The 17,027-nt window shown below is 36.2% G+C and overlaps 1 protein-coding gene across 1 annotated transcript in view; it reads left to right on the top strand.

Annotated features, from left to right (window-relative positions):
- Positions 1-17,027, top strand: part of gpam (glycerol-3-phosphate acyltransferase, mitochondrial) — a 29,935-nt gene that overhangs the window by 4,467 nt on the left and 8,441 nt on the right. Inside the window, exons 2-17 of the mRNA XM_048169914.1 lie at positions 2,558-2,689; positions 4,880-4,999; positions 5,083-5,156; positions 5,971-6,084; positions 6,192-6,341; positions 7,128-7,227; positions 7,507-7,643; positions 7,745-7,844; positions 8,732-8,944; positions 11,543-11,656; positions 11,740-11,825; positions 11,940-12,055; positions 13,760-13,830; positions 13,938-14,202; positions 14,469-14,617; positions 15,479-15,556. Of these exons, the coding sequence (XP_048025871.1) occupies positions 2,591-2,689; positions 4,880-4,999; positions 5,083-5,156; positions 5,971-6,084; positions 6,192-6,341; positions 7,128-7,227; positions 7,507-7,643; positions 7,745-7,844; positions 8,732-8,944; positions 11,543-11,656; positions 11,740-11,825; positions 11,940-12,055; positions 13,760-13,830; positions 13,938-14,202; positions 14,469-14,617; positions 15,479-15,556 (1,986 nt within the window). The 5' untranslated portion in view covers positions 2,558-2,590. The remainder of the gene's footprint in view (positions 1-2,557; positions 2,690-4,879; positions 5,000-5,082; positions 5,157-5,970; positions 6,085-6,191; positions 6,342-7,127; positions 7,228-7,506; positions 7,644-7,744; positions 7,845-8,731; positions 8,945-11,542; positions 11,657-11,739; positions 11,826-11,939; positions 12,056-13,759; positions 13,831-13,937; positions 14,203-14,468; positions 14,618-15,478; positions 15,557-17,027) is intronic.

Genomic DNA, 17,027 nt, shown 5'->3' with positions numbered 1-17,027 from the left:
GCTCTGTCTATTAAAGGATTAGTCCACTTTTAAATAAACTTTTCCTGATAATTTACTCACCCCCATGTCATCCAAGATGTCCAGGTCTTTCTTTCTTCAGTCGAAAAGAAATGAAAGTTTTTGATGAAAACATTGCAGGATTTTTCTCCTTATAGTGGACTTCAATGGGCACCAAACAGTTATAGGTCAAAATTAGTTTCACTGCAGCTTCAAATTGTTCAACACAATCCCAGATGAGAAATAAGGGTCTTATCTTGTGAAACCATCGCTCATTTTCTGAAAAACATTTAAAATTATATAAGTTTTAACCAGAAATGCTCATCTTGAACTAACTCTCTTCTTCTTTTCCTCTATTTGAATTCGAGCAATGTAGACGCTGCTAAGCATATTACTGCCCTCCACAGGTCAAAGTTTGAACTAATTTTTATATGCAATATGCTAGTTCAATAGTATATAACAATTAGTTCAAACTTTGGCCTGTGGAGGGCAGTAATACACTTAGCAGCATCTACACTGCTGGAATTCTAATAGAGGAGAAGAAGAAGAGAGCTAGTTCAAGATGAACATTTCTGGTTAAAACATATATAATTTTGAATTTTTTTCAGAAAATGAGCGATGGTTTCACAAGATAAGACCCTTATTTTTCATCTGGGATCGTGTTGAACAATTTGAAGCTGCAGTGAAACTAATTTTGACCTTCAACTGTTTGGTGCCCATTGAAGTCTACTATAAGGAGAATAATCCTGGAATGTTTTCATCAAAAACTTTCATTTCTTTTCGACTGAAGAAAGAAAGACATGGACATCTTGGATGACATGGGGGTGAGTAAATTATCAGGAAAAGTTTATTTAAAAGTGGACTAATCCTTTAAATGCCGCTCCATTTGAAAGCAGGTGATGGCGATTTAGCGGTAATCAGGGAACCAGCTTTACTGACGAAATGCGCGTGACAATCTCATGCGATATATCGTGCAGCCCTAGTTGCAAATCCATAGAACGAAGCGTCAGTTTACTGTCGGGGATTTGTCGCATCGCATCCAGTGTAGACAACATCGCTGATTATACTGGGTTCTATTGTCTTTTGTCACGTCGCAGCGCTCCGCTCACATCCGGTGTAGACACAGTGTTAGAAATCATAGCAAACATGTACAACACCCATGCATTGCAACAGCAAGTTTTATGACATTTAATGAAATGTGAAAATCTAGCTGCATATTTATCAGATGCCTCACTGAGATCTGCATATATTCATAATGAGCATGCATAGCAATGCTATTGTAGCCATTGCTATTTTGACCCATTGCATTTCAAAAATAATCAAAACAAAACATCCTTGATCCCTTTCTTTACCCATGACGCACAAGAGAATCAAGAAAAACATGCCACAGCCTCAGTGTATTCGACCAATGGACTAAACGGTCCCGCTGTGGCTTCTGTAATGCCCTTGTGAGCTGCTGATGGGGTGTTTTTGAAGAAGTGCAATCACAGAGGAAATAAGAAGAACCCATAATAATAGATACAACTGTAAACTGTGTTTGACAGTGGAGGAAGTGAAAGTCAGCACCTTTGAAGATCATGCCGTTTTTTGACGATTGATGCACTTCCTCCTTCTGCCACAACCAAATGTTGATTAGAAAGATTAACAAACCTGTATGTAAGGTTCAAATAGTTTTTGGTCCATTGGTTGGGAATGAGATGTTTCTTAATGCAATGAACACGTGCAGATATCTCATGTCGTTTTTAAAGGGTACATTCTGATCCCTTAAGCTGGCACAAGCTTTTTTTCCACAGCTCGTCTTCCATAAATATATTGCTTTGCGAGAGCGCAAGCACCGTTTGGTTTTGCTGTGACTACCACCCTTCAGTCTACCCCTGACCTGGACAGCTGCAGTAGATTGCAAGCTTCAACAGCCCCCCTTTTTATTACCTGTTTTTTTTGCAGGCGGGAGGCTGTAGCCCTTTAACATGACATTGGACACTGGACTCTCTCATCCACTGGTTAGCAAATCAACAGATAAAAACAGATTTGTATGCAGCAGCGGGTCACCTAGTACATTATAATAGAGATGCAGAGTTAACAAGAGTGGCACGTGCGTTCGGTTTGGCAACCGCGAGGTTCACTCAGCTGAGGTGTTTTGTGTGCTTTGAGCTATTGTCAACATTATGGGTTTTCTTTAACCCAAGGCGGTGAAGCATGTAGACTGAGCCATGATGCATTTATCTGCGAACAAACTTGTTTCTGTTCTTCCTGAAATCTTTGTCAAAATGATCAGCTCACCTGAAACCACCTCAGCAGGTTTGGCGAACCTTATTTGTTTGCTGTGATTGGCTGGAACGCATCATTCGACATTCCTCTTATTCAAATGCAGCTGAGCTGGAGGTGCCGTGCAGAATAGATGGTACAATGGTTTCACATTCTGGCTTTCTGTGGAATATTTTGCCGGCTGCAGTACTCTATTGTGAAAAACTGTAATCAGAGCTTGTCCGTGCTTTGACCTACAGCACAGAGGGCGGCAATGGACTGCCTCTCATTCTCTGTTTTTCTTTCCCTCTCATAGTTTTGTTGTTGATGTTTGGTTTGAAGAGAAGGGATGGATGTCCGCATGGTTCTGGGGGGTCCAGATAACATTCTACTGGCCAATAATCCTGACGCAGGAAGCGGCTGTCTGAAGCATCCCTGTGAGGACCAGGTAAGCGTGGAAAAAACTAGCACATAATAAGGCAAAACATCATTAGCTATGTTTCCATCCAAAGTTGCACATTTAACTTAATTTTAACACTTTTGTAAATAAAGCACCGTTTCCATCCTATGTGTTCAAGAGGACAAAATCTTCTACTGGGAAGCTGGTGCAAAATATCTGTAAAAAAAAAAAATGGAAGTTGCTGCAATCGGGGAAGCCACTGTGGCTGTTTGTTTGTACATCATTACTGCGGATGAAACACAGTAAACAATGTTATATTGCCTTCAGAGGCGATGCCTGGTGTTGACAGACTTTGTTCTCAGGGATTTCAGAATGACCAAACCAACTTTTGAGATTCTGTGAGGAAAAAAAAAATTGGTCCACTGGTTAGTCCATTTATGCAATTACACAGTCATATGTGTTTTTTGTTGCACATCAAGGGATTGGATAAAAAAATCATCCATTTCAATTGAATGCATAGATTTTTTTTTAATGCACATTTTTTAGAATTTATGCACATCTTAGCATTTCCAGATTTTTTTGTTCATATAAAAATACATAGAAAGATTGATACCTCAAATAATGTGGCCTGTTGAGGAGAGTTGTTTTTATTTTTTGATTCACATCAAATGTATAACCTAATGGACAATATAGAAGGCCAAAAAAAATCCTGAAGACTTAAACAGTAAAGGAGGGATTCGTACGGAAGAGGATTAGGGCCAAGCAATAATAAAAAATAAAACCATCTCGAGATTAAAGTTGTTAAATTTCGAGAAAAAAGTCTAAATAAAATGTTGAGAATAAACTCATTAAATTACGAGAAAAAACTTGTTAAATTTCGAGAAAAAAGTTGAGATAAAATGTTGAGAATAAACTCATTAAATTACGAGAAAAAACTCTGTAAATTTCGCGAAAAAAGTCTAAATAAAATGTTGAGAATAAACTCATTAAATTACGAGAAAAAACTCATTAAATTTTGAGAAAAAAGTCGAGATAAAATGTTGAGAATAAAGTCATTAAATTACGAGAAAAAAGTCGTTAGATTATTCGTTAACGAATTTGTTCTCATAATTTAACGACTTTTTTTCTCGTAATTTAATTACTTTATTCTCAACATTTTATCTCGACTTTTTTTCTCTTAATTTAACGAATTTGTTCTCGTAATTTAACGACTTTTTTTCTCATAATTTAACGAATTTGTTCTCGTAATTTAACAACTTTTTTCTCGTAATTTAATGACTTTATTCTCAACATTTTATCTAAACTTTTTTCTTGAAATTTAATGAGTTTTTTCTCGTAATTTAATGAGTTTATTCTCAACCTTTTATCTCAACCTTTTTCTCGAAATTTACCAACTTTAATCTCGAGATGGTTTTATTTTTTTATTATTGCTTGGCCCTAATCCTCTTCCGTAGATTCGAGACACACCTAGGGACCAAAATATCAAAAGACTTAAGGGTGGGATATTTTGAGTAAGCAACTACCCAGAACACCTTAACAACCACATAGCAACACCCAGGAAACCACCCACAACTATTGTGTCTGCGATTTTTACATAACATACCCCACTCGAGGACAAAAAAAAAAAAAAAGTTAACATGTGTCATTCAACCTGTATATCACCTGGTATCATTTTAACTGGACAATACCACATTTTTATTTTGGCATATTTATTTATTTGGCAGCATTAACACCACAGGATTGTTAGCATATGTGTTAAATGTAACTGTTTTGATTGAAGAATGCTGACCGAACTGATTTAAAGTTTGATTGTTGTATTACCAATGGTTGATTACCCAATGCTTAAATGTGAGAAATCTCTTAATAACTAATATTTATCTAGTATAATAGGTCATAAGTAAGGTTGAGTTTGTTATACATTTAAGTATCATGAACTAACAATAAACGATATTTTTGCAGCATTTATTAATCTAGGTTAATGTTATCATGTGTATGAATACATTTTTCATGTTGCATAAATTAGCATTAGCTAATGTGTTATGAACTAACATGAATCAACAATGAACGTTAATCTAGAGAGAATAAATGCAGTAAATAATCCTTGTTAGTTCATAATACCTAATGCATTAACCAATGTAAACAAATTAAACCTTATTGTAAAGCATTAGCATTTACTAAGAATAACTTGTAGTTGTACCAATGATCTTTTGTACCCTTATCGCTGTGTTTCCCATGTAGGACAGAAGCTCCAGCCCATCTGTCCTTCGTTCTGTGACCACCACGTGGAAGGAGGGTCTTCTGAACAGAAAGAGACCATTTGTTGGAAGATGCTGTCACTCGTGCACACCCCAGAGTCAGGTTAGTTTGTTGAAGCTTTTGGCATATTGATCGAATGCACATTTATGTTTTGCATGTTGACTTACTACATTTATGTGTTGCAGGAGAGGCTGTTCAATCCCAGCATCCCTTCTCTAGGTCTCCGTAATGTGATTTACATTAATGAAACGCACACAAGGTAAACATCAACCTCTGTTTGCCATGGGCCTGCCTGATGTCTCTGAATACTTGACCACTTCCCTCCTTTATCATTGCTCACTGCACGTTGCTAAGTTATTAGTTATAACTTTCTGTTTAGTATAATTCATTAACCTAGTTTAGTTTGTGATACGTCATTAATACCATAGTTGGTCAGATGTAGTTTTCCAGCAAATGACCCGCCCTGTGTTTACATTCAAATATCAAATGGAAGGTTGTAGGTTTCTGTGAGGAGTGGAAAGTCTGGAAATAAATTATTAACACTGTTTGTCAGGGGATATTATGTACCTAGATCACATGACATGGACCAAAGGTGGTCTGAGATGGTACTGCCAATCAGGAAAGGCAAAGGGCAGTCTGTAATACTGCAGGAATATTTAAAAATTGTCTATCAGCAGTTAATGAAATTAAATGAATGGTTCTCACAAATGGGTCCAAAACGACAAGCTTCAAAGAGAACTGCTTAAACAAAATCACTGAGTCAACCGAAACATTCAGTCCAATTTTTTTCTAAAACAGATCAGCAGATTCAGTGAAGAAAAAAGAAAAAGGAAAAAAAAGCTGCAAAAAATTAATAATTCACAAATAATACTCATCCAGATCTTGAGTTGAACTCACTGACTGTTTGATTCTTTGAAGGATCTATTTTCATGTTCTACAAAAGGAACATCATGATAGAGTTTTCATTTTTGGCTGAACTAATCCTAATGACCATGTCAAAAATGGTCTATTAGATAATTGAAGTCTTTAATACGCTTATCCATACACTACTATTTTGTATTTGTATAATGCAGGCACAGAGGTTGGCTTGCACGGAGGCTGAGTTATGTGCTGTTTGTCTTGGAGAGAGATGTCCGGAAGGACATGTTTGCTCGCAATGTGGTGGAGAACGTGCTTAACAACAGCAGGTACCGAGTGTTTATTAAAAAAGCGAGGAGCAAGTGCAATGAAAAGGCTGTTTCTAAGCAGCAGAAATGCATCTTATCCATATTCACTGTGAGTGTTATTCCTGTAGGCTGGAATGTGCTATCGTGGAGGTAGCATCCGAGGGTGATGGCGCAGATGCAGAGTCTGGAGTGGATCCCAAAGCCGTCAGCAAAGTTAAACGGAAGGCCAGAGGATTCCTGCAGGAAATGGTTGCCTACATCTCACCTGCCTTCATCAGGTACAGCATTCACATAATGCTTAGTGAGTGACAATGCTAAAAGCAAATGTACAAAATGTTTTATGTTTTTTTTTTTTTTTTCATTTAATATAATACTGTTCAAAATTTGGGGGAGGTAAGTTTTTTTTTTTGAAATAAGTCTCTTATGTCTTATCCAAGGCTACATTTATTTGATAAAAAATTCAGGAAAAACAGTAATATTGTGAAATATTATTGCAATAACTGTTTTCTATTTTAATGTATTTTAAAATGTAATTTATTCTTGTGATGGCAGGCTGAATTTTTTTTTTTTAATCAGCCATTACTCCATTATCCTTCAGAAATCATCTGTATATGCTGATTTGGTGCTTAAGTTCTTATCGATGTTGAAAACAGTGCTGTTTTATATTTTTGTGGAAACCGTGATACTTTTTTTTTTTTTTTTTTCAGGATTCTTTGATAAATGGAAAGATCAAAATTATTTATAGTACAAATCTTAACAACAACAGAAAAAAGCTTTTCTGTCATATTTGATCAATTTAATGTGTCTGCTGAATAAAAGTATTCTTTAAAAATATTTATAAAAAAAAAAAAAGTAAATAAAATAAAAAATCTTACTGCCCCCAAACATTTGAATGATTTTGTATATCAATTTATATTATATTTTAATAGTATAGATTTTAGATTTTTAAGGGCACACTAAGGGAAAATAACATTTTGGGTTTGTAATTCATTGAATTACCATAGAAATACAGTATAGCATTGAAATATATCCTAGGTCTTCTCTCTTTCCTCTGTCTCTTTTAGATTAACAGGATGGGTGTTGTTGAAACTGTTTAATGGATTCTTCTGGAGCATTCAGATTCATAAAGGTCAGCTGGAGATGGTGAAGAAAGCAGCATCTGAGGTCAGACATCTGCACAACTGATTCCCGCTCAGCGTGGGCATTTCTTCTTATCTGCACCACCACACATACAGTTGCACCTCCCAAAACAGCCACAGATAAAAAACCATCAGTTGACAAATTCGCTCATTACATGAAGATATACAGTTCATTAACAAAAAGCAAGTCTATCTACCTCCTTTTAATGTATATTTAATGTAATATTATAGGTGGATAATAACAGATGGAGATTTATAATAGTTATTTTGAAGTATACCCAACAATTTACTCTGTGTCTTCCAGTACAACGCTCCCCTGGTCTTCCTTCCTGTTCACAAGTCCCACATAGACTACCTGCTCATCACCTTCATACTGTTCTGTCACAACATCAAAGCCCCTCACATTGCTGCTGGTAACAACCTCAGCATCCCCATTTTAAGGTAAAAAAGTCATTATGATTTTTTTTTTTTCATAATTTTTCAACAACAGACAGTTAAACTGATATGTCAATATGACGTGTGTATGGATTGTACTCCCTCAGCACACTCATACGCAAACTCGGAGGATTCTTTATTCGTCGTAAACTGGATGAAACTGCTGATGGAAAGAAGGATGTGTTATACAGATCACTGTTACATGCAGTAAGTTCCCAGAAACGTCAAATCATCTTATTTGTGTAGTGGTTTTAAGACACAATTTGAGTTTTTTCAAAGCAGATTTACAAAAAATTGTCCCTAAATGTCTTAAAGCCCCGAGTGAAAAGTCAAAGGTGACTGTGGCAAGGAAACCACCAAAGATTTTGGTTGGTGAAGGGAAAAAAACCTTGAGAGAAACCAAACTCGGCTGAGAGAACCCTTCCTATCTTGCTATTACTAGATGCACATCCTTTTAGTCCTTTTGAACTTTCTATTAATCAAAGAATCCTGAAAAAATTACTAATATTACTGTTTTTATTGTATTTTTGATCAAATTAATGCAGCCATGGTAAGCATAAGAGACTTTTTTCAAAAACATTAAACATCTTACTGACCCCAAACATTTGAACTGTAACTTTTGATGAAAAAAGGCTATACTATTGATATAATATATTTATTTCATATATAACCCAACTTATTGAATATAAATCTCTAGTACTTGCTAAGAGAAAATTCCTTAGTGTCTCTGTTTGTCTATTTCTTATTTTGTGAAAAGCTGTAGGATATTATCTTGTGAGCGATGGGAAACCGGAGCAGCTGTAAAATGGTCTGCTCTAGTGCATTAGTTAAAATGACACGGTGATTGTCATTGCAGCGACTGTGGAGAGACTTGTGATTCGAGGTGACTGTCACAGGATGCTGATGGATTACTTCTGCATTATTCATGCTGTCTCCTGTTGTGCACCACATTACCACAATGGGCTGCTTTAATTACAGGGAATTTGGAAAGGAAGGGTCATGGATCTTAGAGACTGTAATAGTCTTTGTAGATATTTTATGGATCAGCATTTATTGTTGTGTGGATCATTGTTCCGTTTCCCACTCATTTTCAGTACACAGAAGAATTGTTACGGCAGCAGCAGTTTCTGGAGGTGTATTTAGAGGGCACGCGCTCTCGCAGCGGGAAGCCATCTCCAGCACGTGCCGGCATGCTCTCCATCGTGGTTGATGCTCTCTGTGCCAGCAACATCCCTGATGTTCTGATTGTGCCTGTTGGTATCTCATATGACCGCATTATTGAGGGAAACTACAACAGCGAGCAGCTGGTAGGAATCACTGTGGTGAAATTCACCTTTAAGTTAACAAATATTAGGTCCAGTAATAATGTATTTTTTTTTTCTTTTTTTAAAAGTTATTTTGCACCATAAACAACATCCTCTTTCTTTTATAGAATTAAACTACTAGCTACTGTACCTTTTAAGACTATATATTAAAGGTGCCCTAGAACTTCTTTTTAAAAGATGTAATATAAATCTAAGGTGTCCCCTGAATGTGTCTGTGAAGTTTCAGCTCAAAATACCCCATAGATTTTTTTTAATTCATTTTTTTAACTGCCTATTTTGGGGCATCTTTAACTATGCACCGATATATAGGCTGCGGCCCCTTTAAATCTCCCACTCCCCCGCCCCGGAGCTCGCGCTTGCCTTGAACAGCATAAAAACAGTTCACACAGCTAATATTACCCTCAAAATGGATCTTTACAAGATGTTCGTCATGCATGCTGCATGCATGCATCGGATTATGTGAGTATGAGAGCTATGAGGAGTTTGAGGCTATGCTGCGTGGCTAAAGCTAACATTACACACTGTTGGAGAGATTTATAAAGAATGAAGTTGTGTTTATGCATTATACAGACTGCAAGTGTTTAAAAATGAAAATAGCGACGGCTCTCTTGTCTCCGTGAATACAGTAATAAACGATGGTAACTTTAACCGCATTTAACAGTACATTAGCAACATGCTAACGAAACATTTAGAAAGACAATTCACAAATATCACTAAAAATCTCATGTTATCATGGATCATGTCAGTTATTATTGCTCCATCTGCCATTTTTCGCTATTGTTCTTGCTTGCTTACCTAGTCTGATGATTCAGCTGTGCACATCCAGACGTTCTGCCCTTGTGTAATGCCTCGATCATGAGCTGGCATATGCAAAAATTGGGGTCATACATATTAATGATCCCGACTGTTACGTAACAGTCTGTGTTATGTTGAGATTCGCCTGTTCTTCGGAGGTCTTTTAAACAAATGAGATTTATATAAGAAGGAGGAAACAATGGAGTTTGAAACTCATTTCCATGTACTGAACTCTTGTTATTCAACTATGCCAATATAAATTCAATATTTAATTCTAGGGCACCTTTAATGTAATTTAAAAAAAAAAAAAATTGATGCCTCACATGTGTCATATTTGAACTTAGAGCTATGGCAGAGGCTAAAGGCACGTTCACACCAAGAACGTAAAATTTAAAAGTAACTATAACAATAACTATACATTTGTGTCCACACCAACAAACGATAACGTCTGTTTATTCTAAACTCGCACATATGTACATTTTCTTTTTTTTTTGTTTTGCTGTTCTTGTTGCATTTACATGGTTTTACCCAGCAGATGTCCTCAGCATGCTATGTTTCGAGTGTAATCAATCTAATAAACTGTGAATTTAGCTGACAAATTCAATAGCAGCTTCAAAGGAAGCAAGACAATGTTGTCGAAACTAGCGCTGGACACCTGAGGTAATTATGTTACACTGTTTGCTAGCCTGGCATAATGATCTCATCGTTAATACTTCTCAGCATTTATTCTGAGGGTATTACTGTTTGTTTTCCATATATGCATTCTCTTTAAAGTGTCCTTGAAAAGGGGGGTTGACTTGTCAAACAGTGGTGGCTTTTTCTGGATCTCTACCATTTTAAATGTGCGAGTCCTTAATGGGATGGTTCGCTCAAAAATGAAAATTCTGTCATTTACACACCGTCAAGTTGTTACGAACATGTTTGAATTTCTTTCTTCTGCTGAACACAAAAGACAACATTTTGAAGAATATCTGTTAGAAAACAGTTGATGGGCCCCATTAACATCAGTAGTGTGGAAAAAAATACTATGGAAGTAAATGGGGTCCATCAACTGTTTGGTTACCAACATTCTTCAAAATATCTTCTTTTGTGTTCAGCAGAGGAAAGAAATTCATACAGGTTTGGAACAACTTAAGGTTGAATAAATGATGACAGAATTAAAAAATTTTTTGGTTGAACTATCCCTTTAAATAAGAATGGATTCTGATTGGCTGCCAGTGTTTTATCGTTCAACAGCTGGAAAAAATCGTTTTGAAAGTGATCCCAACAGTATCGTTTTTCTATATCGTTATCGTTATAGCCGTGGTGTGGACAGTGCTATTTAGAACGATTTTTAGAACTATATCTTGTTATCTTTACAGTTATCATTCTTGGTGTGAACAGGCCTTAAGATTTTCAGAAATCTATCCGTCCGTTCGTCCATCCATCGAACAAAGTGTTGTTGTTGTTAATTTGGAAAATAAAATAAATTATAAGGGGAAAAACGCAATTGATTTTTAAATTAATTATTTATTTATTTTATTTCCACCTATTTTAAGGATTATTTTTATGATATATATATTGTGCAAACCTAGTAAAATTACACTGAAATATTTTTACTAAATGGTTACTTTACTATTTTTAGTACTATTTCTTTTTTAGATAAACAAGGAAAATCCTATTTTCATGAAAAGCACATTTTAGTTGAAATCTGTAAAAAAAAAAAAAAAAAAAAAAAAAAAAAAGTGTTGTTGTGGATGTATTTTCAGTTTTTGTTTAATGTTCCTGCTGTTTCCCCCACTTCAGGGCAAACCTAAAAAGAATGAGAGCCTGTGGGGTGTTGCCTGTGGCGTGTTCAGGATGCTCCGGAAGAACTACGGCTGTGTGCGTGTGGATTTCACTCAGCCCTTCTCCCTTAAGGTTAGAGCAGCTCATCTCTGTTTGGCTGAATACAAAGCAGATCTCTCCCCTAATGTCTTGATCTTGCTTCTCTATCGCTTTAGGAGTACCTGGACACACAGCGCAGTCGGCATCTTCAGGCATCTCTCACGCTGGAGCAGATCCTTCTCCCCACCATCATCGCTGCACAGTATGGCCTTTAGACTGCCAGCCATCAACATTATCATGTGGACTTCTGTTTATTGGTATGTAGAAAGATGTGTGTGGCTAATGGGATTATGTTCAATTATGTTTTTCTGTGCAGACCTGATCAGGCTGTTTTTAATGGAGAAGATGAGGATCATCTGAATTCTAGAGACTTGTCAGATGAACCCTGGAGGAGGCAGGTCATCACTAACCTGGCCAAGCACGTTCTCTTCAGTAAGGGCAATCTAAAGACCATGATGCATAAACAGTTTCTTGTGCAGTGGGTGATCTTTTTTTTTTTTTTTTTTTTTTTTTTCCAAGCATTTGAGGGTGGCAGATTGGGCAAAATTGACGTCTATGTGGGGTCAGCAGATATATAATGAAAAATAGCAGTAATGCTTATTCATCAACTGCCTGGAAAACTTGCTTCTATATCATGGCCTACGGAATCACTGACATTCAAAATCTAAAAAAAACATGGACTCGTTGTTCAGAACAAAAGCTACAAAAAGTCTCTTTCTAATATCATAATTGGCAAAGAATACCAACGCATTTCACCAAACTTTCCGAGAAGCTTTCCAAGAACATGGAGGTCATATTTCACAAGATAGATACAAGAAAAGCCTATTTTAGGACATTAAAGGATTAGTTCACTTTAAAATAAAAATTACCCCAAAAGATTTACTCACCCTCAAGCTATCCTAGATGTATATGACTTTCTTCTTTCTGATAAACACAATCTGAGATATATTAATAAATATCCTGACGCATTCTAGCTTTATAATGGCAGTGAATGGCACCAACGAGTATTAAGCTCAAGAGAGTGCATCCATCCATTATTATATTTATTAATATAACTCTGATTGTGTTCATCAGAAAGAAGAAAGTCATATACACCTGGCTTGAGGGTGAGTAAAGCTTGAGATAAATTTCATTTTGAAATGAACTAATCCTTTAATGTTGGCATTACGGATTATTTTTATGAAAACCTATGCATGTTTCCCCCAAAATTATCATTATTTACTTTTGAGGTTGTTTTTAATAATCATTATTCTCAATGATTCCTGCTATTTGCATTATTGTAATGCAGTAATTAAAAATTAAAAATAGTAAAATGTATAAATACAGTTTAAAGATGTCAGTTTTGTATTGCTTTGATATTTTAAAAAATATTGTGCTAAAATATTACATTATCATTCTTTTCATAATTTTTTTTTTATAACATTTTCTTTGATTCTTATAATATACGTATATAATTTAGATTTTTGGGTGAAATATGGTCCGGACATGTTATATATACAGCACCTGACAGTTTTTGTAGGTTACTGCTGGTCACGGTTCTCACCATGGTGGCATGTTGTTCTTGGCCAATCACATTCCTCTGTGTTTGAACGCCCCCTGTTGGGGCTTTTTTCTTTTTTTTTTTTTTTCTTTTTTTTTTCTTTCTTTGAGGACAGGACAGAGGATCGCCTCTCTGAGGTGGAATTGCAGCTTGCTTTTGAATGTTTAATATAGACACTGTCATGAACCCAGTTTTCTGCTTAAGTCACACTGTTTTTCCCCATACAGCATCGTTCAGAGACTTTCAAATGTTTTTCAGCACACAGACAATGTCATGGAATTTGTAGATCATGCAGTTATGAATTTAAAAAGTGTCCTTTCATGTCCCTTCATCAGAGCATTTAAAGGTGAAGTCAGGTGTGTAATTTCTGTTTTCCCACAGAGCCACAGTGTTTATACTTTTCTGGAAAGTTAACCTATGAATTACTACTATTCATAGTTATGTCTCTACATATTAAGCCTGGATTTTGACATTGAACAAAAATGACACTTCACCCTTAAGGATCAGTCTCTGATGGGCTTCTCTTGCAGTTTCAATTCAGTTAAAGCACTTTCACAGTCAATCAATCTAATCACTGCCTTCTATGTTTCCCACAGCCGCCTGCAAGTCATCAGCAATCATGTCCACTCATATCGTGGCCTGTCTCCTCCTGTATCGGCACAGACAGGTAAGCACCGTCCTCGCTTCCAATGCTGCATGCACAATGGCAACCATTCCTTCTTTGGGCAGTTTTATTGGTTCATAACCATTGTAACACACGGTTGCATTTGGCAGGGTGTACTGCTGTCCAAACTGGTGGAGGATTTCTTCAATATGAAGGAAGAGATATTGTCACGGGACTTCGACCTGGGTTTTTCTGGGAACTCGGAGGATGTGGTCATGCACGCGCTTAGCCTTTTAGGAAACTGTGTGAACGTCACCAGCACCAACAAAAACACAGAGTTCATCATCGCCCCTAGCAACACTGTGCCCGCACTCTTTGAGCTCAATTTCTACAGCAACGGCCTTTTCCATGTCTTCATTGGAGATGCCATTATAGGTAAAAGATCTGAGACGCCACAAGTCATTAATTTGCCATTCTAAGGTGTGTTTTTGATTTTGTCTGCAAATATTGTGAAGTTTCACCGGTATATGTATCCGGTACTGATATTATGATGACCCTATTACACACACTTTGGATGCATAACGAATTTTACAACGACTGATGATACATGCTAAAGATGTCACAACAGATGAGCTCTTACATTGTTTGTATTTTTGAGCTATTTAAGAATGATATAAACTGTTTGTTTGTATGTGTATTAGCTTGCAGCGCACTGGCCCTGCTGAGAGAACAATCCGCAACTTCAGTGAATGAGCAGAATTCTTCATCCACGCTGCTCAGCCAGGAGAGACTGATCCGCAGAGCTGCAGGCCTCTCCCACTTTTTGTCCAATGAGGTGGCAGTAGCACTGGTATGCTCTCTCATCACTGTTAAAGTAGCACCGCCATCTAGTGGTTGAATATGGATTTTGTTTCAAGCAAAACTTAAAATGCTGACTTGAAACTTTTGACTACATAAATCAACATTTAAAATGACAACTTAAGTGAAATTCAGTACAAAAATTTGTACTGTATATAGGCTTGTGTATAACCACACTTTAACAAGGGAGTTTATTTTTTGTTACTTTCAAACTGTCTCGTCCTAGATCTATGCTATGTAATGTTACAGGGACATTCTTAGTTGTGTTGTTCCAAATAAAAACGGTGATGGCTCGGAAAGCGCCTCTTAAAAGAGTACACAGGTGTGACCTTGGTTATCAGCCCACATTTTGTAACCACTTGAATAAGTTGTGATTCAGATTTGATCTTCCACTCTGAATAAGAGTAATTTCAGAGTGGTAGTCTTCTCTATGGAGAATAACCACAAAATCTGTCAAGAAATGAGAAATTGACCACAAAACTGAAGGGGAGAGGGAAAAATTTAGTTTATTTTGCATATAGAAAATGTAATCTAAATCTACTACTAAACTATATTATTAATTAGCATAATTAATTAAGCAACATTACTCATTCATGTTTCAGTTTGATAAATAAATACCCAGCCAGTTTATTCATTAAAGTGTATTTATGTTGTCTTTCTATAGTATTTTTTTTTTTTGTTTGCATTGTGACATTTTTTTGGACAGTCAAGCACATTTTATCCCCTGATTCTTATTACTTTAATGCATTTCTACTGTATTAAAATGTTTTACTTGTATTATTATAAAATGTGCTTTATATATACATATAAGTTATTCATTGAAGTGTATTTATGTTGTCTTTACTTTCTATAGCCTTGTCAGACTTTGTACCAGGTCTTCCATGATGCTATCACCAGGTTAATCGAGTATGGTGTACTTACTGTAGCTGAGGTGAGCTTTGTCAATTCTTATTTGTCTTGTCGCTTATTTAAAGGGGGGATTTAAAGCTACAGTACTTAAATGGGGGTAAAAATGCTGTCAAAGACCATATAATGTTTGAATTATGCTGAGATAGCTGTAAATTCCTTGCGTGATCATTTGAGATTAATTCACCCAAAAAACAAAAATGAAAATTCTGTCATTACTCACTAGGGCTGCGTGATATATCATTTTAGTCACATTACAGGATGTGCGACGTCAAGTATAGGGATCGTTAATCCAGGACCAGACACTATGGTTCAAAACCCACCAATTCTCTGATTAATTGCAAAGTTTGACCATCATACAATTAAAGTTGATTCAAAAATTGATTCCTGAATTGAAGAACAGGCGAATCTCAACATAACACCGACTGTTACGTAACAGTTGGGATCATTAATATGTACGCCCCCAATATTTGCATATGCCAGCTCATGTTTCCAACATTATGAAAGGCATTAGACAGGGGCAGCCAGTATTAACGTCTGGATCTGTGCACAGCTGAATCATCAGACTAGGTAAGCAAGCAAGGACAATAGCAAAAAATGGCAGATGGAGCAATAATAACTGATATGATTCATGATAACATGATATTTTTAGTGATATTTGTAAATTGTCTTTCTAAATGTTTCGTTAGCATGTTGCTAATGTACTGTTAAATGTGGTTAAAGTTACCATCGTTTCTACTGTATTCACGGAGACAAGAGCCATCGCTATTTTCATTTTTAAACACTTGCAGTCTGTATAATGCATAAACACAACTTCATTCTTTATAAATCTCTCCAACAGTGTAGCATTAGCCGTTAGCCACGGAGCACAGCCTCAAACTCATTCAGAATCAAATGTAAACATCCAAATTAACACTGTACTTACGCGATTAGACATGATGCATGACGAACACTTTGTAAAGATCCATTTTGAGGGTTATATTAGCTGTTTGAACTTTTTTATGTTGTTTAAGGCAAGCGTGAGCTCTTGGGGCGTGGAGCACCAGATTTAAAGGGCCACACACCCTGAATCGGCTCATTTCTAATTATGCCCCAAAATAGGCAGTTAAAAAAATGAATTTAAAAAAAATCTATGGGGTATTTTGAGCTGAAACTTCACAGACACATTCACTTATATTACATCTTTTAAAAAAAAGTTCTAGGGCACCTTTAAACCATTTGGGCGCACGAAGATGCAAAAGAGAACTATTTTGAACGTGTGGCTGTTTCGCACATGCACGCAAAAGACAAAGAGAAACTTCACTTTTGTAGCTTTAACACAGATTGTTTAATTTATAAAGTGAAGACTATGAAGTGTTGTTTTACATTTGATTATTCAATTTCTGTACCTGGATACTGTTAGACTTGCCTGAAAAATTTAAAGCACTATTTATTTAATTTGTATCTATGCTTGTAATTTGTTCATTATTTTCTGTACGTATTCACTCACTTACAAA

This window comes from Megalobrama amblycephala, linkage group LG20, assembly GCF_018812025.1.
Source record: "Megalobrama amblycephala isolate DHTTF-2021 linkage group LG20, ASM1881202v1, whole genome shotgun sequence".
In the NCBI taxonomy this organism is placed as follows: Eukaryota; Metazoa; Chordata; class Actinopteri; order Cypriniformes; family Xenocyprididae; genus Megalobrama; species Megalobrama amblycephala.
The sequence above is the reverse complement of the archived record's forward strand: the minus strand, read 5'-3'. Positions and strand labels throughout refer to the sequence as shown.